A 24,116-nucleotide genomic window follows, 5' to 3' on the forward strand; every position below is an offset into this window, starting at 1 on the left:
ATGTGCAATCTTTATTTTAGGTATTTAAACAATCGCAAAGAAACTAACAAAAGAAAGACTCAGACTCTAACAAGGAGAAGTAGAATGAAATAACCACCGAACCACACAAGGAAAAAGAAGTCAGTTGATGAGCTTTGGCCTCCTCTCTAAAGTCACCTACAAGATTGATTGTAACCACATTAAACAATAACAGCTAACAAACGTTTTAAAATTTCTGTTCACAAAAAGTAAAGAAAGATTAAAAAAAAATAGTGTATGAAGTTTAACCAAAAATATTAAAGACACTGAGTAAGAAAAAAACTAAATCACTATTTTTTCAATGGAAATTAAAATAATGGGTGTGAGTGGTAACCATCGTATGAACATTAAGAATGAATAAGAAAATAATGAATAGGAATAAAATTTTGGAAATCATGAGCAATTATGGTTCTTTATCAAAATTAACAAGGAACAATTTTGTATTATAATTCTCTACAAAAAAAAGAACGAAAAAGAACGAAGAGGAACAACTATTCCTCATAAATGGTAATTTTTATAAGGAACGTTAAGGAATGTTGTGTTCTTCTCCTCATTCCCTTGGTCACCGGTCACCCCCAATAAGAATATATCGAATTAGAAATAATTTGTATTTTCAATTTGTGATATTAGTACAAGATTTTAGAATGTTTTTACTGGAAATGAAAAAGTAATAAGAAAATAATGTTTTTGGATCATAGTTTTGGACTAAAATATATTAAAAACTCCCCTAATTGGTATATAAAAATTTCATTTTTAATAATAGCGTAATAACCTGATTATATTTTTAAAAATAGTAATTTTAAAACCAACTAATATATAATAATAAAATTTAAATAAATTTGAATATATATTGAGAATATTTTGATTATCATTTTACATTGAATTTCAATCCAGAATAATATTTTAACTATAGCTATATTGTAAGATATGTTTTGTTTATAACTAAACATAAAATATAGTAATAATAATTGCTGGAAAAAATATAGTAATAATCCTATTTTCATAGAATTTTCAGTGTATTTAACACATACAACATTTTTAAAAGTTTTTTTTTATTTAAAGCAATGAGTAGCTTTACGTATTGCAATTGTAAAAATAGATTATAATCGTAAGAAAATATATTATAAAATATTAAATAACATATAAATAAAAACATTAATATGATATAAATAATATATATAACAAAGAAATATGTGATGTGGAGATTAATAATATATTTTCTTAATTACTTAAATATGTAAGATAAGATATTTTGGATAATAACTAAGGTTTTAACAAATTCTTTATTCATTTTGCATCTGTAAGAAAATATATTTTGGATAATCCCATACATATTTTAAATAGTAAAAACAATTGTAAATTTTACTCGATTCTAATTCAATTTTTATTTATATTTTTATAACATAGAAGTAATATATTGTAAAAATATTAAATAAAATGTTATTTGAATAAACCCAGGCGTAGCCCGGGTAAAATCTATAGTAGATATAAAAAACAAACAATAAGACTTGGAGGTTCCAAGTTTGAAAAAAAAAAGTTTTAAGCCCATCTGTTGCAAGTTTTTTTTTTTTTTTTTTGAATGGTTACAAAAAAAAATTTTGAGAAAGGGTTTCCTATATTTGTTAAAAAAAAAATCTTATTTTTTGTTGAAACATGAACATTTAAAACTGTGAAACTCATGTAACTATGTAAAATTTTAGTCCCAAAAATAATTACCAGAAAATTATGATTTTCGTATGAGTGGGTTAAGTTTATGCATGTGATGCCGTTTTACAAAAAAAAGTTATGCATAAGAATCGTATCGTTGACGGTGAATCGTTTTGTCGGTGGCGGGGATACAATTCAATATACTTATTTAATTAAAGCTTCGAAATTAGAATCTAAAATACAATTGGTGGTAAAAAGGAAAACAATTAGGGATAATTTGAAAAGTACCCTATTTGTGATTTGAAATTTGAAATATATACCTTTATATTCAATTTTTGAAAATTACACTTTCTGAAATATGAAAAGACCTTTTTATCCTAATTTAATAGAAAATTAAAAGATTAAAATAAATGTGAATTCGAAATTATTTATGTTTTGAAATAATCATATATTTGAGATAACTACGTCAATGATTTAAGATAGCAAATACAAAAATTTCTGAAATAACTTAAAATCTATATAAACAGCTTACACAATTACGTTGCAAACAAATATTCTATTCATCATATACGGCCTTTTAAGCATTATGTATTAGTTCAATATTTTAACATTTCAGTTTTGTTATGACTAAATTTAGTTTGTAAAAAAAAAGACTAAGAATCTGATGTTTACAAAGTTAATAAAACCAGAAAAACGCATGATTCCAAAGAAGTTTTAGATTTATATATAACTATAATAATCATCTTTATTTAGAATGTTGTCATGATGTTCCGTGACGTTTATAAAGACTAGCTGTTTTTTTTCTGAAAAAAATACAATACCAACTATTAGGTGGGGGTATTGGATTTAGAAATTTGATAGAATCTGAAGGAATTATGGTTTCCATTAAATTCTAGTGTTATTCAATTGTGTATTTTATCAATTCTTTTAAATTCTTATGTTATTCAATTGCATATTTTATCAATTCATTTAAATTCTAGTGTTATTCAATATTTGTTAGATTTAATAGGAATGTTATTTGAAAAGAATTTAATGGAAAATGTAATGTAAAATGCAAAGGATCAATTCCTTGCTTTGATGAAGGGATTTGTTATTTTTAGAACCAATTTGACCCCACGGTAACCCACTACGTCTTTAGAAGACATATCACCTACACCAGTCCAATTCCATGTCTCTCCTCTTCCAAAACCGGAACCGAAAAACTGAAATAGAATCAAACCAAATTATTCGAAACCAAAATCGGACCGCCTCAAATATCTGAATGGTTTCTATATTTCTATATCTGAATAACCGAATCGGAAACGGAACCGAACCGAAAACCGAACGGTACCCGAATATCCGAAAAAAAAAGTTTCTACACTTTGATATAAAATAAAATGTCATCAGTTTCACTCAACCCGAATGCCCATGGCTAGTTCACCCAAAAAGATTCCTTTAGTAAAAAAAATCTATCTACAAAAAGTAAAATTTTCCAAGGTGTTTTATTTTGGTACAAAAATATCTAAGAGTTAACTACTAGTTGTGTATTTTTTCGTTATCATTCATAGCGTTAGTATTACCATTTGAATTCCATCAAATTAATTTACATTCACTTAAATTCTATGGCAAAAGGTAAACATAAGAATTAGACAATTGCATTAAAATCTCATAAAATCATTTAAAATACTGCAAAAGTTATTACACGTGAATTCTTTCAAATTCTTGAATTCAATACCAGTAACTTAGTGGGTGCTATAAATACATGAACAAATTGATATGATAATTGTATACATGGATGTTGTGGTGTTATGACGAATCATTGTTTTCGTAGGTTCCAAATTTTGTAAGAAAAACATTATGCTCCAGGTTCAGGTCGTTCAGTGGCAGCTTCTGATTCTTGGTGATGATCTACATTTATTTAGTCTTGAAAATCAGGTTTTACTGGATCTACTGCGTCTTCTAGATTGCATATGCGATTGTTTCAGGATTTATCACTTCTAAAGTTAAAATCTCATAAAAGCAACTAGACTAACAAATATGTAAATGACACAAAATAAAGAATTAGGGAAAGGAAAAGTTATACAACATAAAATGGAAAACAAATGGAAGATATTACAGAAAGTAGAAAAATGGTAGAAGACATGCTTCACAAAAATGGAGAGCAAAAAGAAATCAAAAGAAGATATGAGGAACAAGGCGTTTTTTTTTTTCAAAAGAAATTATAAGATATGTTTTTGAAAGATATTGTGTAGATTTAATGGTATTGTTTTTTGAAAAGAAAATAAATAAAAACTCGTTATTTTAAATATTTAAATAATATTGTGACAAAATTATATTATAATAATTTTAAATATTCAAATTGGATCATTTAGTCAATTTACATATACAAAGGTGTAGTTTTCAAAAAAATAATATAATGGTGTAGTATTCAAATTAAAATCTCATACAAATGTATTTTTTCAAAATTTCTCAAACAATTATACATTTTTCCAAACTAAAACCTTTAATTCCGGGAATGGCGATCTAAAAATAATCCGTTACGATTTTCCTAGAGGATCTATCATTTATAGATTTTCATATTTGCTCTGGCACATAAGATATTCTACATTTTGGGGGTAATAATACTCCATATAGACCCATATAGACTAGGATAAGATACACGCTTAGCGCGGACTAAGTTTAAAAAAGAAAAATATAAACCTATGGTTTTGAAAAATATAAGAATTATATATGGTCGCTTTGTTTTATATATATATATATATATATATATATATATATATATACAATTTTAGATTTATAATGTTGGCTTTTTGGCTATAGGCATAGTTTATATTCATTCTGTTTCAAAAAAATACATATTCTAGAAAAAAAAATTGTTTCAAAATGATACTCCATCTATTTCAAAATGAATATATGTTTTAGCTTTTTCACACAGATTAATAAAACATGTTAAAATAAATAAATAATTTTCTGTGATTATATATTTCCTATAATTTTAAACTAATAAAAATTCAGAAAATAAAATTAATTTTCTTGAAGTTTACATTTAGTCATTATTAATTGATAAAAAGTGCATTGAAAATACAAAAAATATATCAAAGAGAACATTCTAAAGGAACAAACTCATAATACACATTCTTATGATATTTTACACAAAGAAGAAACGTTGTATACAGTCTCGGATCAAAGAGAACACTACAAAGGGACAAACTAATAATACACGTTATGATATTTTACAATAGAACATATTTTATATAGAGTGTCCGACCAAACTTAATTACAAACGTTACAAAAGAAATGCGCTTAGCTCGGAACTGAATATATGTGTCCGACATTTATATTTCGCTAGGGACATTTTTTAGACTACGGTATGCCAAGACTCTTCGCAATGCTGCTATGTCAGCAATAAGCAAGTTTAAGATATTCTCATCTAAACAAGGTATTTTTTTTAATTAGTACAAACTTAAGATTATAATCTTTATTTTCAATTAATATATAGGAAATACACATATTAGTGGGCATTCATGGGAAAAGTATTTCAGCTAAGAGAACATGATGCCATCATAATTAAGAAACAACATGTGACTATTATTTTGTTCTTTGTTTCATCGACATTCAAATTAAATAAAAACAACAAATTATGTGGAAAATAATACTAACCGAAATTGTTGTCCCAAAAAAATAAAAATAAATATTAATCAAAATTAATTAAAAAAAAATGTAAAAGATTGAAAAGTAGAGGAAAGACAGAGAGGGAACGAAAAAAAAGTAAAAAAGGAATTATTTTTATTTTCACTCAATCTGCATAAGAAGCTATATATATATATGGTAACGTAACGTTAGCTTCTCTGCAAACTCTCATCTCTCTCTCTCTCCCATTTTGGATTTAAAAAACCTGAAGAGAGAGAGAACCGAAGTCGCTCTCGGTCGCCGGAAAATCCTCTCCTCCGAACTTCGAGGAGACCATTCGAATCGTTAATTCGAGAATCGCGCTTAAGAGTCCAGAAATAGAGGACTACACGAATCGAACAACCTAGGGGTAATCACACGTTCGCCTCTCAATCAAAATTACATATCAGATTTTTTTTGACTTTTTGTTGTCTTCATGCATCTCCACTGATTTTTCTATGCTAGTTCCACGACTTCTGGTTTTTTTTTTAAAAAAAAAACAGATCTAAAAGTTTCTCAAATTTTCTATTACATATACATAATTCGTGTTCCAAAGAACAAAACACAGTCGATTCTCCTGCAAACTCTTCGGTCTGTAATTTTTGAATTTGGATTACAAAAAAACAAAAAAGTCAGATTCAATTGTTAACTTGTATGTTTTCCGTCTTATGTTATTATTGCTTTCTCAAATTATACTGTGTTCTTTCCGTGTCTGCCAAGTATCAATTCTAATTCTCTTCTTTCTTCCTTTGTGCTTTTTAGCTGTGTGCAAGCTTTTTCTTTTCTCTTGCGCAGATTTGTTTTCAGACTTTTAAATGCGAAAGTGAAGCTGTTTTAACGTTATCCCTGATATAGAATACATTCATGTGTATGCATTTATTATTTGGATATCCATATACCAATTGTTTATTGTCCTCGAGTTTGATAGAAAATGGTGAGAGCATGTTCTGGCGGTCGCATCTGAGTTGATGGGTCCCAAACAGCATGTGATTAACATTAAAGCAACATATCTTTTAATGTCGGCAATGTTGTTCTGTTCCCTTATTAGATCTCGATTCCTTGTCCTTTTGTTTTTTTCCTCAACTCTTCAAGTCTCTCATTTGTCAAAGGAGTGACTGGCCCCATCATTCTCTTTCATAACTGGCAGTGTTTGATGCTGTTCGTGTCTTGATCCAATCTGTTGTTTGATCTTTTTCTTGAGTTGCGCTGTTCTGTTTGTTCTAAGTACTTTCTCGTTCTTGGTTTTGGCCCCCAATAAAGGAAAACCATTTCTGAGCAAAAGTTGATGTATACTTGCAGGTATACTATTTATTATCTTTAATTTAGTCTAAAGACGATGAAGTATAAGGATGAGAAGTACGAGAAAGCTGAGAGAGGTTCAACAAAGATTTTGCCCAAGACTGTTTTACTTATTCTACTATGTGGGCTTTCATTCTATCTCGGTGGACTTTATTGTGGGAAGAACAAACTCCAAGTTAATGATGTTGCAAAAGCTGGATCTTCCTATAACTCTCCTCAATCTGTTTCTTTCCCGGAGTGTAGCAGTGACTACCAAGATTACACTCCTTGCACCGATCCAAGGGTACACTCAGTTTTCTTTCTTTAGTTGTTAGTGCTTGAATCTGTAAAAAGAGTTTAGCTAATGTTTTGATTTCGTATGGTGGCAGAAATGGAAGAAGTATGGTACTCACAGGCTTACTTTCATGGAACGCCATTGTCCTCCTGTCTTTGATAGAAAGCAATGTCTGGTCCCTCCTCCTAATGGGTATAAGTCACCAATAAGATGGCCTAAGAGTAAAAACGAATGTTGGTACAGGTAAATATTGCTTCTCTAGATCTCTCCTCTCCTCAGATATTTTGAAGTTAAATGACAATTTGATGTGATTTAATGTTCAGGAATGTGCCATATGATTGGATCAACAAGCAGAAATCTAACCAGCATTGGCTAAAGAAAGAGGGAGAGAAGTTCATCTTCCCTGGTGGAGGTACAATGTTCCCAAATGGAGTTAGTGCTTATGTCGATTTGATGCAAGATTTAATCCCTGAGATGAAAGATGGGACCATAAGAACTGCCATTGACACTGGTTGTGGGGTGAGCTTCTTGAAATTAAATAATATTAGAGGTTCCTTTCTTCAACTTCTTAGACTTTGCTCTGTTTTTAAAGGTTGCAAGCTGGGGAGGAGACTTGTTAGACCGTGGTATCCTCACGGTGTCACTAGCCCCAAGAGACAACCACGAAGCTCAAGTCCAGTTTGCTCTAGAGCGTGGTATCCCTGCGATACTCGGCATCATTTCAACTCAACGTCTACCTTTCCCTTCAAACTCATTTGATATGGCTCATTGCTCAAGATGCCTTATTCCATGGACTGAGTTTGGTAATAATTTTTTCTTTATCATTGGGGCTTCGGGTTTAAGGTTCAGGTCGAGTAGGGTTATTCGGATTGGGGTGTTTTAGGACCCATTTATGAACTAAGCATTTTTGGATAGGATCTGTTCAGGTTCGGGTTGGATTTATTTATAAAGCCCAAAACATAACCTAACTAGAAATTGTTTGGATTTAGTTCGAATTTTTAGGGTTAAAAATCCGACAAAATTTGAAAACCCGAGTTAAATTCCAAAAAAAATGAAAAAAAAATATTTGGGTACTTTAGATTCTTTTTTTTTTGAATAATTTTTAATTTATAAATTAAATTTTTGATTTTTGAATTTTTTAGGTAAATAAGTTATATTTCGGATATTTAGGTATTAGTTCGGTTTCGATTTTTTGGATTTAGAAAAAATAGAAATAGTACTGGTTTTTTTGTAACTTTAGCCAGTTTTCTGTTTTTTGTTTTTGTTTTTTTCATTCGGTATGGATTCGGTTTTCACGTTTTGGATAATATGCCAAGGACAAATCTGACAATGCTAGTTCAACTGAAACTCATGTAATAATCTTTGTCTCGTTCCTGTTTTTCTCAGGTGGGGTCTATCTTCTTGAGATACACCGTATCCTAAGACCTGGTGGCTTCTGGGTCTTGTCCGGTCCACCAGTCAATTACGAGAACCGTTGGAAAGGTTGGGACACAACCGTTGAAGAGCAGAGATCAAACTACGAGAAGCTGCAAGATCTGTTATCCTCAATGTGCTTTAAACTGTATGCTAAGAAAGACGATATCGCAGTGTGGCAGAAATCTCCAGACAATACGTGTTACAACAAGTTGTCTAACGACCCTGATGCATACCCGCCAAAATGTGACGATAGCCTAGAACCGGACTCTGCTTGGTACACGCCGTTACGCCCTTGTGTTGTGGTTCCAAGCCCTAAGCTTAAGAAGACAGATTTGGAATCTACTCCTAAATGGCCAGAGAGGTTGCACTCAACTCCCGAGAGGGTCTCTGATGTTCCTGGAGGAAACGGTGGCTTGTTTAAAAGGGATAGTAGCAAGTGGAAGACGAGGGCTAAGCATTACAAGAAGCTGTTGCCTGCTATTGGGTCTGATAAGATAAGGAATGTGATGGATATGAATACTGCTTATGGTGGTTTAGCTGCTGCTTTGGTCGATGATCCGTTGTGGGTCATGAACGTTGTCTCTTCTTATGCAGCTAATACACTTCCTGTTGTGTTTGATCGTGGATTGATTGGAACGTATCATGACTGGTAACATAACCTAAACCTAATCTTCTATCATCACTTTTGAATTCACTTATGTAATGTTCTCTGTTGTTTCATAGGTGTGAAGCTTTTTCGACGTATCCAAGAACTTATGATCTTCTTCATGTTGATGGTCTGTTTACATCTGAGAGCCAAAGGTAATCATAGCCGATCTTGGACAAAACTTGATGAAACATTCGCCTTGGCCCCAAACTTTAAGAGCTAATATATATAGTCTTTGAAACTCATTGATGCTCTAATAAGTGCTAAGTAATGGTCTGGTCTTACGCAGGTGTGAGATGAAATATGTTATGCTAGAAATGGATAGGATCTTGCGTCCTAATGGCTATGCCATTATACGCGAATCGAGCTATTTTGCGGATACTATTGCATCAGTTGCTAAAGGACTGAGATGGAGTTGTCGTAAGGAACAAACAGAGTCTGAATCAGAGAATGAGAAGCTATTGGTTTGCCAGAAGAAGCTGTGGTATTCATCTGAAACAAAATAGTAAAAAGGGGGGACAAATCCAAAGCTTAAGCTAAAAGCTTTTGTTTTGTCCGGAGGTTTCTTGAGAACAAAGTCACTACACCAAGCATTAGGTTCTTTGTCTTGCTTCAAAGCCAAGAAAGCTGCTTAAAGCGACCAATTCATTTTTATTATCCCAGCATATTTATTAACTTTCATATTCTTCTTATAGTGTGGACAAGGTCGAGTTTTCCTCAATGTTAGGTATATTGATTTGAGATTAGTTGTATTGTTTTACACGTTAAGACGTTGGTGCAATAAAACCTACTCCGAACACTAAACCACTAGTCTAACACCATTAGCACAATGCACCGTTAATTGTTTTCTCTGCTTTAGGAAGAAAAGTTATTAAATCATGATAACTCATGAGAATAGAACCGTTTCGTCATATGAGAAAAGTATGTTCAACTGAAATTAAAATTAAAATAGTGCTTAAAGTAAATTCTACGAGATACTCTTTTGAACTAAGTTACATACATGAGTAATATATTTAGTCGGAACACATGATAAAGGAGTTATTTTCTAAATTTGTTTTACTTTTGGTTGACACACTTGTGGATATCAATTGATAGGCTGTTAGGTTGAACGAGCTAAAGGTTGAGTCTACAGTTTTCTTTTTGTTCGATTGTTTTCTAATCTAGTGTGCATTGGAGTGAACTCTGTATTAGCAAACCAAAATTACAACATAAAGTACCAGAACTCGGTATTAGTTATTGGAAACACACTTAAGAAAGGGGGAAGACACGCGAGTATGTCGAAAAAAAACTCATAAAAATGCTTGATAACATATTTTCCACCCACCGACTTGATTAAGCAGAGTCCAATGTGGAATCCAACATAGGTACAACGAAGTCAACACACATTCTTTCTATATACTTTTCATCATAGTCAGAAGAGTTGACGAGATCGTCCTCAAGCAGAGATACGACATATTTGAAGTCATCCTTCAGAGAGTTTAAAAAGAGATCGTCAGTCGAAACCCATGTTAACGAAACCTAAATGGTCCTAGCTGTCTTTCAATGCGATTTCAATGATTACTGACTGGGAGTCTAGGATTAAGGAACGATAACAGTATACACATATATATGCCTCTTATGCATTATTTAAACAAATACATGATTTTAAAAAAGAAAAAAAGTTTTTTTTTTCAAAATCAAATTTTAATCCGGATAGAGATTGATTCAGAAACCGAACCATATTTTAATATGATTTCAAGTGATACATAAACTGTGTATACCAAAAAAACAGAATCCAAAATTAAATTAGCTGAAAAGACTAAAGGTTGATATATAAGCTAATTTAAACAAAACTAAAAACTAAAAATATAATCAACTAAATTTTAAACCAGAAATCATACGGACCAAATCATCCATATTAAAATATGATTCATGGTTGATACTTTTTCAATAATCAAAAGTCCTAATTCCTAAAACTAAACTCCAATTTTTTTTTTCTTTTGCGACTTGATACACCAGTTCTAGTTTGAAACTGTATATCTAAATTTATATAAGTATTAAAATTAAGACGCCCTTTCTCAAAAAAATATATTAAAATTAAGAATAATACCTCAAGGTCATCCACTTGAACTTTGGGAATAGGTAACACAAACTTGGTGCGAGCTTCAATAGGGCATTCAGGACTAAAACAGAGGCCAGATCTAATTACGCATGCATTACCCACCTTACAGATAGAGTATCCTCCTGGAAGGTCAGTAGTTTTCTTTGATTTTGCGTACACTTCTATAGTTACATTGTTCATTTGTTTGCCTGTATATAAAAGTATTTTATCAAGAAAATATATTAAAAACTGTAAAAGAAAAAAGAGAGAGCTAAAACTTCGGAGATCACAAAAAAGGTTACGTACTTGCATAACCAGATACAGTAATGTTTAGGTAGTTGTCTTCAGGTCCAACCGGGTTCGGAGAGATCTCTACACGACTGAAGTTACCGTAATCGTATCCATTTTCTACAACAGTCGTAGAGATTGATTGATTATTATTATTTATTTTTGTTTTCCCAAGGCGAAGATTGTTAGTAAACATATCTACAGTACTTTTTCAAGGTTTGAAGAGTAGATATTCAATAACGAAAAGAAAAGAAAAAATAAATAAAAAATCAAGACTAGCAGATAGATACTTACTATTGCAGTACCCAAAATCAACAGCGCAAAAAGCCGGTAAGAAGAGGAGTGGTGCGAGAACAAGAAGCAGAAGCCGGACGTAAGATGTAGCCATTAAAGAGCTCTTCAATCGTCAAACAAGTCTGTAATGTATTATGATAGTGCCATCAATGTCTACTATTTTATAGTCTAGAATATTTATGTATATTACTATTTTGTAGTCTATTAAAGACTGGCTACATTGGTGGATCGGTTCAGACTTAATAAGTGATATGACAATATTCTACTATATTAATCTCCCACGTTATACCTACTACTTATATATAGTCAACAACTGTGTACTAAATTAGTGGATCGTCAGTAATAATACTATGTAACTAGATGCGATGTCTGCGGCTACGCTAGGAAAATGTTTGATGTTTAATAGTTTATGATGAAAAATGGTGAAAATATATATATATATTTTTTTTGGTCAGTTTAACTAATTTTTCATGGTGAGTCAAGAAAAAAAACTAATTGTACATGGAAAACTTTTTTGTATCCATAACTAATTATATATTATTTAAAATTTATTTAAAGCTTTTCTTTGATTTTTGAACAATATATTTTATGTTATTAAAATACTTAGCAAATTATAAAGTTTAACAACATTCTGGCTCTACACACAACCAAAATCAGTCGGGTAAGGTACACACATAAATATATGAACATAAATATAGATACACACATTTTTTAATTAGAACAACATACAAATGCGAACAATACATATTTTAATTAATAAATTATATTGTATGTTTTTCTTAAGTTGGATTAATCTTTGTGAATACGTACTAATACAAACGCGACGCCTATATACTACGAAAACTATGGTTTTATTTTCTCAACAATCGTAAACACAACCTTTATTTATCATACCAAAGCCAATGACCCCTTCGCTCTAATTCATTGGCTTCGTTCCCTCCATATATTGACTTAGCGCTCCTTCTTTCTCACTCACTTCATCAAATTTCTACTACAAATTTTCAGAAGCAGAAAGCACAAAAAGAAACTCTCCATTTTATGTTATTTGGTGGAACTCTATTTAAAAGACTTTATGAGCTGTCTTTTTAAAAAATTATAATCGTAAAGGTTTGTGCAAATAAACAATACATAAACAACGACTAATATTTATACTTTATAAGGCCCTCTACATGTTTACATAAGCCTTTATAAGCATTGTTGATATTAAGTCTATGTTAATTTGCATGTAAATAAATAAAACATGGATCAAAGTCAATATCATGTAGTAATGATCAGTGATAAACATAAGTTCAAAAATAAGCAAAAGATAACTAAAACCAAAATAGTCCAGAGCCAAGATAGCTCAAATGTTGAAAGTCAAAGTATGAAAATGAAGCACAACATAGTCTTTAAATAAAATGAAAACCAGTACTTAATCCGCAACATATTCTCCAACATGTGAGAGTATAAATGGAGATCTAATTGCCAGACTTAACACGTTTGGCTTCACCTGATTCAACCAGGTCAGAACCTCTCTTCACCCTCCCATCCACAGGTTCCTCAGAGACAGTTTCTACCAAAGCTTCTACAGGTTCAGGAGCATCAAGAGGGAGTACCTTTGTGACAGTCAGAGTGTGTATCTGGCCTTTAAGATTGCGGTTTGATACCTTGACAATGAACCTGTATGTCCGTCCGATGGTATCAACCAAGGTCTGTGGCACCGGGATTAAGTGATCATCGCCCATGCTCTCATTGGCCTATCATAAATTGGAATAGTTGTTAGAATAAATATAATAAGCTGTATTGACATAGAGGTTAGTAATCACCTCAAAGTAGCTCTCAACCAACTCAGATCCTTGTTTCCCATTCAGCTCACGCCCAGCTTCACCAAGGATAACAAAACCGCCTGGTCATTGTTGTCATAAACAGACAGTTTTGTGAGGTACCTGCCATGGAAGAATATTAAAAGAATGCACAAAATTATGACTGAAATATAAACTATGGTACTTACTGTGGAACACCATCTACTTCATGTTTTCCACATTTCTTGCACATGAGTGATGTAGGCCCTTTGATTGCCTTAGTATGGCACACACCGCAGCCAATATAATACCAAGGAGAACCGTGGAAAACAGCATCAACAGTTGATGTGCACTCAAACCAAGCAACATGCCACAATGAAAATACTTCCATCACAATTCATCAGCAGGTACATTTCTAAACTGAGTCTTCTTGGTTACTTGAGTGTTTAGACAGAAATTCGAACTATGATGACTACTGCAAAGAACATGTTGAGATCAATATAAACGGATGAGACTTTACGCAAAATGGATGAGTCTTCTAGACAAATGTAATCAGATACGGACATGTCAACAAAAAATAGAACTGGGAAAAGAAGTCTCAAACATACATCCGACACCAACCAAATAACCTTCTCATAATGCATTTGTAAAACGTGGGAAATATATTACCTCTACTTCCTGCTTGATATAGGAAAATAGCTCCCCTATTGTCATTGTTTCAGTCTTTGTGACCACCTTTGCATCAACCCTATTAGCCACATCTAAATTTGAGTCCAACCTAAAGAAAATGTGAAACCAAAAAAGTAGTTAGACTGAAATTACACATTCAATTTCAACCAGAGGAATACCTACCAAGTGACATAATCACGGGTTGGTTGAACATCAAAGTCCAAAAACACCCGAGAGGATGACATTAAAGCAAGAGCACCTGTTGCAGAACCTTTGTTAGTCATAAAATAACTATAAACCATTAAAAGACATTCAGTATGCTAACCTCCAAAACGTTTTGGGTCGACGGTGGTTACTTGGAGTGCTTCCATGCGACTTGAATTTGGCACAAAAGTCTGCTGCAGCCTGGTCTCATAGGTAGAGCTTCATCACTGGTCCACTACAATTAAAATAAACCCAAGTGATTAGAGAAACAGTATACTAATAGATCCAAGACACTGTGAATGACTTACTCATGAGTTTGAACATGGAGCAAAAGCCGCCGGGTCGAAGCTATTTCCTCTTCGTCAAGCACCACATTGTCATTCAGTGTCTGCCCATTCACCAGTTTCAAGTGCCCAACATAATCTGCAATAACAAATAATAGAAAATAATGCTGATTAACTTTATTTGACAAATATATTTATAACCAAAATCTCATCAGTATAACCAAAATCTCATCATATAAACAGAATAAAAATAGAACTTGGTACTCCACATCTAAAACTGACAATCAATACTTATAACCAAAAATCTCAGATGCTACCAAATAGTTCTCTATCTACTAAATAAAAATAGAACATGATACTCTACAACTAAAATAGACAAATTTACTTATATACAAAGCCACAGATGCTACCAAATAGTACTTTATCTATTTAAATCTGAGGACATGCTAAATACAACTTAAATATTTAAGATCAAATCAAACAGTTATCAAAATCAATGTGAAGTTGATGAGATCTTACCGTAAAGATCACCTTTGAGGTCACATGCTGCCTCAAACTCTTCGTAACTATGGAAACGGAACCGATCATCAGGGAAATTAACCCGACTGTCCTCAAGATCAGAGAGGACAGAGTTCGAAGTGAAACTGATGACTACCCTAGGCTTAGCAACCCGGTACATGACTTTGCTGTTTGATCCGAAACACTTATGCAGTCTGTAGACAGATCATGCTTTCATGTGTGGCAAGTAGGTATCAATCCTTGCTTATGGGATGAAACTTTGGATAACAGTTCCCTGTCAAACATGTAAAAACAACGATCAATTGAGTAAATATCAAGAGCGTAATAATATAAAAACTTTTTTAAAAATTTCAGATCGAACTTGTTCATCAATGAGGAGCATCTCTAGACCAATAAGTGTTTTTGTAAGCACATTTCGAGCCTCCCAGAATGAGTCGAAACCTTAACTCCCCTTCTTGTATGCCAAATGAGAGGTCTCTAAAAAACAACACCTTATCAACCTTGGCGGAGGAGCGAACCTGAAACAAAGGGAGCACAGAGAGGTTTTGATTAGATGCTGTAATGTGAGACAATTCACATAGGTTTAAAGGGATGACGTCTGCTAAAAGGCAAATGTGAGAAGAAAGCCAAAAAAGAAATTGTATGCTCTCTCTTCCGCACGGACATCACCACTGACCAGAGAAAACTCGTAGTGATAGATAAGATAGAGAGAGAGAGAGAGAGAGAGAGAGAGATAGAGAGAGAAAGAGAGAGAGAGAGAGAAAGAGAGAGAGAGAGAGAGAATGGGTTTGATATCAACAACTAATTAGACGAAGAACAGTGGAAGAAAAACATCACCTTATCAAGCTTGACGGAGGAGACGGCGGTTTTACCGCTTGGTTGGATCGGTACAGCGGAGGAGACGGCGGGCATCACCTTATGGACCTTGGCGGAGGAGACGGCGTTTTTACCGGTTGGTTGATCTAGAACGGTGGAGGAGACAGCATCCTTGCCGTTTGGTTTCTTCACAATCGGATCGTGAGAGACTATGGCTTTCCCGTTCGACTTCATCGCGAGAACAAATTGAGAGAGTTTTGATTGAAAAAAAACATGAAAGAAGAGATTTATAAATAAATGGAGAGGAAGCCATCAATCAAACCAAAACGGACAATTGATTACTTTACAGATTGGTTGCAGTGGAGATGGAGAGACAAAACGTCGTTCAATCGATGAAAATCTAGAGGAAGAAGGAAGACGAAAAGTAAGAGGGACCCGTGTATTGATATAGGGTTTGATACTGGGCCTCAATGGGTTATTGGCCATTGCAAATATTATGTGACAAAATAATTCAGAGCCCAAATAATTCTGATTACGTGGGCGAATAATTTAATCTCATTGGCTCTTTTTTGGTCTTACGTGGACATGCTCGCGAGGCTGCATCAACCCTATTAGCCACATCTAAATTTGAGTCCAACCTGAAGAAAATGTGAAACCAAAAATGTAGTTAGACTGAAATTACACATTCAATTTCAACAAGAGGAATACCTACCAAGTGACATAATCACGGGTTGGTTGAACATCAAAGTCCAAAAACACCCGAGAGGATGACATTGAAGCAAGAGCAAGAGCACCTGTTGCAGAACCTTTGTTAGTCATAAAATAACTATAAACCATTAAAAGACATTCAGTATGCTAACCTCCAAAACGTTTTGGGTTGACGGTTGTTACTAAAATAACCCTTGGAGTGCTTCCATGCGACTTGAATTTGGCACAAAAGTCTGCTGCAGCCTGGTCCCATAGGTAGAGCTTCATCACTGGTCCATTACAATTAAAATAAACCCAAGTTATTAGAGAAACAGTATACTAATAAATCCAAGACACTGTGAATGACTTACTCATGAGTTTAAACATGGAGCAAAAGCCGCCGGGTCGAAGCTATTTCCTCTTCGTCAAGCACCACACTGTCATTCAGTGTCTGCCCATTCACCGGTTTCAAGTGCCCAACATAATCTGCAATAACAAATAATAGAAACTAATGCTGATTAACATTATTTGACAAATATTTTTATAACCAAAATCTCATCAGTATAACCAAAATCTCATCATATAAACAGAATAAAAATAGAACTTGGTACTGCACATCTAAAACTGACAATCAATACTTATAACCAAAAATCTCAGATGCTGCCAAATAGTTCTCTATCTACTAAATAAAAATAGAACATGATACTCTACAACTAAAATAGACAAATTTACTTATATACAAAGCCACAGATGCTACCAAATAGTACTTTATCTATTTAAATCTGAGGACATGCTAAATACAACTTAAATATTTAAGATCAAATCAAACAGTTATCAAAATCAATGTGAAGTTGATGAGATCTTACCGTAAAGATCACCTTTGAGGTCACATGCTGCCTCAAACTCTTCGTAACTATGGAAACGGAACCGATCATCAGGGAAATTAACCCGACTGTCCTCAAGATCAGAGAGGACAGAGTTCGAAGTGAAACTGATGACTACCCTAGGCTCAGCAACCCGTACATGACTTTGCTGTTTGATCCGAAACACTTATTCAGTCTGTAGACAGATCATGCTTTCATGTGTGGCAAGTAGGTATCAATCCTTGCTGATGGGATGAAACTTTGGATAACAGTTCTCTGTCAAACATGTAAAAACAACGATCAATTGAGTAAATATCAAGAGCGTAATAACATAAAAACTTTTTTAAAAATTTCAGATCGAACTTGTTCATCGATAAGGAGCATCTCTAGACCAATAAGTGTTTTTGTAAGCACAATTCGAGCCTCCCAGAATGAGCCGAAACCTTAACTCCCCTTCTTGTATGCCAAATGAGACGTCTCTAAAAAACAACACCTTATCAACCTTGGCGGAGGAGCGAACCTGAAACAAAGGGAGCACAGAGAGGTTTTGATTAGTCTCTGTAATGTGAGACAATTCACATAGGTTTAAAGGGATGACGTCTGCTAAAAGGCGAATGTGAGAAGAAAGCCAAAAAAGAAATCGTATGCTCTCTCTTCTGCAGGGACATCACCACTGACCAGAGAAAACTCGTAGTGATAGATAGGATAGAGAGAGAGAGAGAGAGAGAGAGAGAGAGAGAGAGAGAGAGAGAGAGAGAGAGAGAGAATGGGTTTGATATCAACAACTAATTAGACGAAGAACAGTGGAAGAAAAACATCACCTTATCAACCTTGATGAAGGAGACGGCTGTTTTACCGCTTGGTTGGATCGGTACAGCGGAGGAGACGGCGGGCATCACCTTATGGACCTTGGCGGAGGAGACAGCGTTTTTACCGGTTGGTTGATCCAGAACGGTGGAGGAGACAGCATCCTTGCCGTTTGGTTTCTTCACAATCGGATCGTGAGAGACTATGGCTTTCCCGTTCGACTTCATCGCGAGAACAAATTGAGAGAGTTTTGATTGAAAAAAAAACATGAAAGAAGAGATTTATAAATAAATGGAGAGGAAGCCATCAATCAAACCAAAACGGACAATTGATTACTCTACAGATTGGTTGCAGTGGAGATGGAGAGACAAAACGTCGTTCAATCGATGAAAATCTAGAGGAAGAAGGAAGACGAAAAGTAAGAGGGACCCGTGTATTGATCTAGGGTTTGATACTGGGCCTCAATGGGTTATTGGCCATTGCAAATATTATGTGACAAAATAATTCAGAACCCAAATAATTCTGATTACGTGGCCGAATAATTTAATCTCATTGGCTGTTTTTTTGTCTTACGTGGACACGCTCGCGAGGCTGCGTATCGAGCTTTTAGTATTGTATTGATATCTAACCTATACTAAAAGGGGAATATGGTGAGCAGAGAAGGCTGTGCACATTCTCATTTAAAATTAACCAATGAAAAATAAGCTTTTTGCCACGTCAATATCTCTGAGTTAGAAAGGGCATTTCGGTTGGGCTTTGTAAAAATTATAATCCCCATCTCCAGCCCAAAACCTATTTTGTTGCAAGCTTGCGATTCTTCGACTCTTCCACTCTGTCTTTTCCGATCTCTGAGTTGCGAGTTTAGCATTACCTTGGCAACTTCTGATCAATCAGTGATCTTTAAACTCTTCTTCAATATTTGTTCCACCTCTCTATTCTTCATCCTTCAAATCCAGACGTTTCATTGTTTTATCAACAGCTTGCTATAAATTTAGGGCTATACAAACGAGCCCTCATTACCCCAAACCAAGTTCTCTGCATTTCTTATTTTTCTACTCCCTTTCTCCGTTATGGCTAACTTCGATTTTGCCTTCTTACTTTAAATTCGACAATCTGAATCTTTGACGTTTTCTAAAGAGATTGTCCGGCGGCGACTCATTCTTCGCGGGGATTATTAGGTTTTTAATCTCTCTTTTCTGTTCAATTGCTATTAATCTCGATACCAAGAGCTTCTCGCAGATACACATGTTAATTAGTTAACTCCCTTCTCTCAGAGCTTTTTCAGACAGCAAGACTCTCTGAATCTTCCCTAAGAAATTATGGCCTGGGGCTCGAGAATGGAAGCTATACCGTAACACTTCAGTTTGCTGAAATACAAATGGAAGGTTCTAACTCTTGGAAAGGGGTTCGAAGAAGACGATTTGACATTTATGTCCAGGTCTGAACCACTTTATCAAGGTGTAGATAATCAATCTTCCTCCGACATTGATTCTAATGAACTGTAAAATGTATTTTTTTCAGGGAAGACTTGTGGAAAAGAATTTTGATGTACGCATAACAGCTGGTGGATCTACTAAGAGGGCAGTTCATAGAGAATATAAAGCAAATGTGACAGAAAATTACCTTGAAGTTCATCTTTTTTGAGCTGGAAAAGGAACATGTTGTATTCCTATTCAGGGGGCTTATGGGCCAATAATATCGGCAGTCAGTGCAACGCCAGGTAACACACAGTGATGATTTTCACTATCTATTGTGAGTAAATACCTAACAAGGGGTTACATATTGCTGTTCAGATTTTAGACCAACTGTGGATAATAAGCCACCATCAAAGGGAAAGAACAGGACTGGTATTATTGTTGGCTTAGGACTTTTGAGCATCCTTACGGGTGTTGGTATCTTCATCATACGAAAAAGAAGAAAGCCGTACACTGATGATGAAGGTAATAAGAACTCTTTTTTTTTTCTTTCTTGAGCTGAAAATGTTTTGGCATCAAACTGGAATATTCATCTTTCAGATTGCTTCATTTTAAGAACTGTTCTTTTTTTCTTTCTCGCAGAGCTGCTTAGTATGGAAATAAAGCCTTTCACATTTACTTATTCGGAACCTAAAAGTGCAACTCAAGATTTCAATCTCTCAAACAAGCTTGGAGAGGGTGGGTTTGAGCCTGTTTATAAGGTAAGTCCCATACCAAAGTATCTTCATATACGTTGAAAGAATATCATCTTCTTCCCTTTTTTCCCCATTAGCTTAAGTTTTTTTCTAATAGTAATTCATTTTGCTTCTCTCTCTCAGGTACAAACTCAAATGGTTCAGTTTTCTTTAAAAAGCTCACAAGTCGTAGACCTGTTGATAAGAAAGTTATCCAGTGGCTCCTATCACTTCACCAGATTGGTTAGTGTGACTTTATCATCATCATGGCTCCTTTTATCTCCAAAAGTTCGCTCAGTTGTTTAGTTTTATGTATTTGTCAGGTCTTGATGTGAACCGTACAGACAGGTCTTTGGAATTTTATGAGAAAAAGGAGAATCTGTCCAAGCTTTGGGATATTCTCTGTTTATGCCTGGATAGACCAAGATGTCGGTTACTGTCAAGGAATGAGTGATCTTTGTTCTCCAATGATTGTTCTTCTTGAAGACGAAGCTGATTCATTCTTTTTGTTTTGAGAGATTAATGCGTCGATTGGTACTGGTTTACCTTAAACCATACTTTCAATATGTCTTATGTATTTGGTATGGTACTAAACGTTTGTGTTTTCTTGTGTTTTTCAAAATGAAAAGCGAGGAAACTTCCGGAGCACGGGGAGATCTGTTGGAGTTGAAGCTCAACTTACTCATTTGTCTTCAATTACTCAGATTATTGACCCCAAGCTTCACCAACATCTAGGTATAACTACTACTACATCTTCTTTGCCTCTCTATATGTAACATACTCATCTGTTAACCAAGCTCTTGGTCTTGTGAAATGAAGATAAACTGGGGGGAGGTGACTATCTCTGTGCTATTCGGATGCTAATGGTTCAGTTCAGAAGAGAATTCTCGTTTTGTGACTCTTTGTACCTTTGGGAGGTAATTATTCTTATAAAGCATAGTCTTCTTATTGATTCTTGGATTGATCTCAATGCCAAAATCTACTTCCCATAGATGATGTGGGCACTTGAGTACGACCCAGATCTCTTTCACGTATACGAGGCGCATCAATGCGGGAGTGAGAAAGTCGAAGTGTCCAACGGTAAACCAAAGTCGATGAGCCAATGCGGAAAGTACGAGAGGCAGAACATGAGGAATGGTGGAAAAAGCACGGAAGGTCCTTTGCCTATATCTGTTTTCTTAGTGGCCAGTGTCTTGAAAGACAAGAGTTCTAAGCTCATGACTGAAGCTCGTGGACTTGATGACGTTGTTAAGGTTAAAAACATTGATACGTCTTTCTTTTTTACTTTTGTTTTACTCTGGTGAATCACATTCCTCATACCATTTCCTTGTGATGATGCTATTAGATACTTAACGACATGAGTGGAAACTTGGATGCCAAGAAAACATGTTCTGGAGCAATAAAGATTCACAAGAAATATCTGAGAAAGGTTATCTCTAAGTTTCTCTTATCTCTCTGAGCTGTCTTTGTGTCTCTCTTCCTGAAAGTTTTATCTTGTGTTGTGTTCTCTCTTATTGTAGGCTAAGAAATAGTATTGCCGAACGTTCATTATTCTCTTGCTTAAACCCTTGGAATCATGATAAAACTTTTTAAACGATTCCTTGGGTGGAAAGCAATCTGGAAAATCTGGAAATGTTGAATTAATACTCCCAACATATACACACAAATACACGGAAGAAAAAAAACATATTTGTAAGCTGTTCATAAAATTTGGTGTTGCATTTATATATGAACAACAAGATGTTTTTTTTTGTATTTACCAATGGGGAAAATGAAGAAGGAAATAGACCGTTCTTAAGTTCATAATGCTCATTTACTGTTGTAGAAGTTTTAAATATTTTTTATGAAGAAAAAATGTGTGCAAATGAGTTGGCAGGATATGATCTTCTAAACCAAAGCACAACTTGTAGTAATGGACAAAAATGTATTAAAAACACATTGATGGATTACAAGTTTATTTATTCAATCTCAAATCTTTGAATAAAGAGATATATAAACATTCTCTTCAAGTTACTTGACCATGGCTCAACATAAAGCAACTTACATAATTAACTAAGGCTCACCTCAGTTGCACCCTGTGCCAGAGTCATTACCAATAGATTTTTTAGATAGAGACACAATTTGTAGTAAGGGCAAAAGTGTGTTCAGTGCGACTCACTCTGCATCAGTTACTTTGACTAATGGATACAAGTTTCTTGGACCACACAAATTTTTTAAATATACATAACAATTCTCTTCAAGTCTCTTCACCATGGCTAAACAGAAAGCAACTTACATAAATAACTAATACAAACCTAAACACCTCTTAAAACCAACACATGATCACGAGGGGAATCAAGGGCAAGCATCCAATACCAGATAACCTCAACCCGAAATTTTTTTTTTTTTGATGAACTGTTAAATTTATTGATCATCAGGAAAAAGAATGTTTATGTACAGCAATAACTAAAGGATTCTATCATAACTCAAACTATGAAACCTAGTTATTCCTATGGATGCCTTGCACTAAACCAACATTGCATTAGTCCTTTGAGTGTCTGCTTCTCATAGTACTTCCTTTGTCTTATAGTCTTTTCAATGAACTTCGCCAACTGAGCAACAGGCTTTGCAGGCTGTCCATGTCGTCTCTCATTTCGTTCTTTCCATAGATAATAGATAGAGACCTGAAATGCTAGCCGCAAGAGTATGGACTGCAAACTCCCCACAGACCTTGCCATGATTCGCGCTACAATCTCATTCCAGTCCGGCGATGGAGGAGGCCGCAAGAGTGTGCCAATCACTTGTAGCCAAAGCGTGTACGAGTAAGGACAAGCAAAGAACAAGTGATTTCTAGTTTCATCAGGCTCCCCACAGAACACAAAACATTGAACCTGCCCCCAAGCTCGCCTTTTGCTACCTGTTGAAAGTCTATCTTTAACTGCCAACCAAGCGATAAATGCATACCTTGGAACTCCTTGCGCAAACCAAATAAGCTTACTCCAGACTACCACCGGCCTTTTGCATCTAATCTGTTCCCATGTCGCTGCAGCAGAGAATTCCCTTCCATACTCATCGTCCTTCCTTTTCCAAAGTACCTCATCTTGTACATTTGTTTCCAGCACAACTCCTAACTCTTGGACTTTGACGATCATGTTTTGAACAGTCGTATCTCGAGTACGTCTGAACCTCCACTCATTTTCCACAAGGACATCCGCAATACAAGCGCTAGTAGCTATGCCGAGTTCCAGCCTCCCACGGTCCCCCACGATCTCGATCAGTCGGCCAATTGGGTGCCAAATATCTGTCCAAAATTTCACCAACTTCCCATCATGAATATCCATGTTGAGAAACCTTTGCGCGACAGGTCGAAGTTGGAGAAGCTTTTTCCAGACCCAGGATCCTGTGGAGCCTTCCTTAACGTCCCAAAAAAAGACTCCCCGCAGTAATGTTTGCTTCACCCACTTACCCGAAACTCTTTTTAGGAAAGAACTTAGGAAGCTCACACTCTTCTCCATTGAAGAAAACTCTCTTAGGGAACACATCTCCTTTTCGGATATTCAAAGTCCCCAAATGCTTCTTAAACGATATAACCGACTGCATTTTCCCTGGAACCTTAGGCTCTCTCGCAGGATGCGTCCCGTTTGTGAGACCAATCAAGAAGATACCACGAAGTCCTTGGAAGAAAATAGTCTGGTTATTAGGTGGAACTCTTGACCCATTAAAGGAGTAAACATTCTCATACCCTAAA

At 34.7% G+C, this 24,116-nt stretch overlaps 3 protein-coding genes, 2 long non-coding RNA genes and 1 pseudogene across 8 annotated transcripts; 2 read left to right on the forward strand and 4 right to left on the reverse strand.

The window, feature by feature from the left end:
* The first annotated feature begins 5,411 nt into the window (after positions 1–5,411).
* Positions 5,412–9,716, forward strand: LOC125575005 (probable methyltransferase PMT21). Of its 4 annotated transcripts, none has more exons than XM_048773753.1 (8): positions 5,412–5,683; positions 6,613–6,895; positions 6,981–7,129; positions 7,210–7,405; positions 7,479–7,689; positions 8,273–8,951; positions 9,026–9,103; positions 9,238–9,716. In XM_048773753.1, exons 2-8 carry the CDS (start codon positions 6,650–6,652, stop codon positions 9,452–9,454), a joined length of 1,776 nt encoding a protein of 591 aa, XP_048629710.1. In that variant the 5' UTR covers positions 5,412–5,683; positions 6,613–6,649; the 3' UTR covers positions 9,455–9,716. The 4 variants fall into 4 exon arrangements, with proteins under 4 accessions (XP_048629710.1, XP_048629713.1, XP_048629712.1 ...); XM_048773755.1 differs by lacking the exon at positions 5,412–5,683 and adding an exon at positions 6,400–6,471; XM_048773754.1 differs by lacking the exon at positions 5,412–5,683 and having other exon boundaries at positions 6,492–6,895.
* A 402-nt stretch (positions 9,717–10,118) lies between these two features.
* Positions 10,119–11,831, reverse strand: LOC106422192 (MD-2-related lipid-recognition protein 3-like). Its single transcript, XM_013863015.3, has 4 exons — positions 11,611–11,831; positions 11,335–11,436; positions 11,038–11,237; positions 10,119–10,415 (listed from the first exon to the last, which is right to left on the reverse strand). Exons 1-4 carry the CDS (start codon positions 11,702–11,704, stop codon positions 10,281–10,283), a joined length of 531 nt encoding a protein of 176 aa, XP_013718469.1. The 5' UTR covers positions 11,705–11,831; the 3' UTR covers positions 10,119–10,280.
* A 1,073-nt stretch (positions 11,832–12,904) lies between these two features.
* On the reverse strand, positions 12,905–14,318 carry LOC111203831. The gene is made up of 4 exons (XR_007334379.1): positions 14,244–14,318; positions 13,601–14,169; positions 13,416–13,535; positions 12,905–13,346 (listed from the first exon to the last, which is right to left on the reverse strand). It is a non-coding gene; the product is annotated as an uncharacterized LOC111203831 (long non-coding RNA).
* Positions 14,319–14,415: 97 nt separating this feature from the next.
* Positions 14,416–15,310, reverse strand: LOC106422241. Its single transcript, XM_048773757.1, has 3 exons — positions 15,068–15,310; positions 14,573–14,687; positions 14,416–14,499 (listed from the first exon to the last, which is right to left on the reverse strand). The coding sequence occupies exons 1-3, from the start codon at positions 15,225–15,227 to the stop codon at positions 14,472–14,474; spliced, it is 303 nt and encodes a 100-aa protein (XP_048629714.1). The 5' UTR covers positions 15,228–15,310; the 3' UTR covers positions 14,416–14,471.
* A 1,171-nt stretch (positions 15,311–16,481) lies between these two features.
* Positions 16,482–17,750, reverse strand: LOC106422191. Its single transcript, XR_007334380.1, has 4 exons — positions 17,437–17,750; positions 16,744–17,056; positions 16,596–16,677; positions 16,482–16,521 (listed from the first exon to the last, which is right to left on the reverse strand). It is a non-coding gene; the product is annotated as an uncharacterized LOC106422191 (long non-coding RNA).
* A 2,558-nt stretch (positions 17,751–20,308) lies between these two features.
* LOC106422190 lies at positions 20,309–22,004 on the forward strand (annotated as a pseudogene).
* The last annotated feature ends 2,112 nt before the right edge of the window (positions 22,005–24,116 follow it).

Source organism: Brassica napus, unplaced genomic scaffold (genome assembly GCF_020379485.1).
Source record: "Brassica napus cultivar Da-Ae unplaced genomic scaffold, Da-Ae ScsIHWf_2632;HRSCAF=3384, whole genome shotgun sequence".
Lineage (NCBI taxonomy): Eukaryota > Viridiplantae > Streptophyta > Magnoliopsida > Brassicales > Brassicaceae > Brassica > Brassica napus.

Excerpts from the sequence above, each read along its gene's own strand:
- LOC125575005 (XM_048773753.1), top strand. The coding sequence starts at position 6,650 with ATGAAGTATAAGGATGAGAAGTACGAGAAAGCTGAGAGAGGTTCAACA. Across the intron at positions 6,896-6,980 it reads CTCCTTGCACCGATCCAAGG|AAATGGAAGAAGTATGGTAC; the intron begins GTACACTCAGTT and ends GTATGGTGGCAG. Across the intron at positions 7,690-8,272 it reads TATTCCATGGACTGAGTTTG|GTGGGGTCTATCTTCTTGAG; the intron begins GTAATAATTTTT and ends TGTTTTTCTCAG.
- LOC106422192 (XM_013863015.3), bottom strand. The coding sequence starts at position 11,704 with ATGGCTACATCTTACGTCCGGCTTCTGCTTCTTGTTCTCGCACCACTC. Across the intron at positions 11,437-11,610 it reads TGATTTTGGGTACTGCAATA|AAAATGGATACGATTACGGT; the intron begins GTAAGTATCTAT and ends CGACTGTTGTAG. Across the intron at positions 11,238-11,334 it reads TACTGTATCTGGTTATGCAA|GCAAACAAATGAACAATGTA; the intron begins GTACGTAACCTT and ends TTTTATATACAG.
- LOC106422241 (XM_048773757.1), bottom strand. The coding sequence starts at position 15,227 with ATGTACCGGGTTGCTAAGCCTAGGGTAGTCATCAGTTTCACTTCGAAC. Across the intron at positions 14,688-15,067 it reads CCTCAAAGGTGATCTTTACG|ATTATGTTGGGCACTTGAAA; the intron begins GTAAGATCTCAT and ends TTGTTATTGCAG. Across the intron at positions 14,500-14,572 it reads CTCCATGTTCAAACTCATGA|TGGACCAGTGATGAAGCTCT; the intron begins GTAAGTCATTCA and ends TTTTAATTGTAG.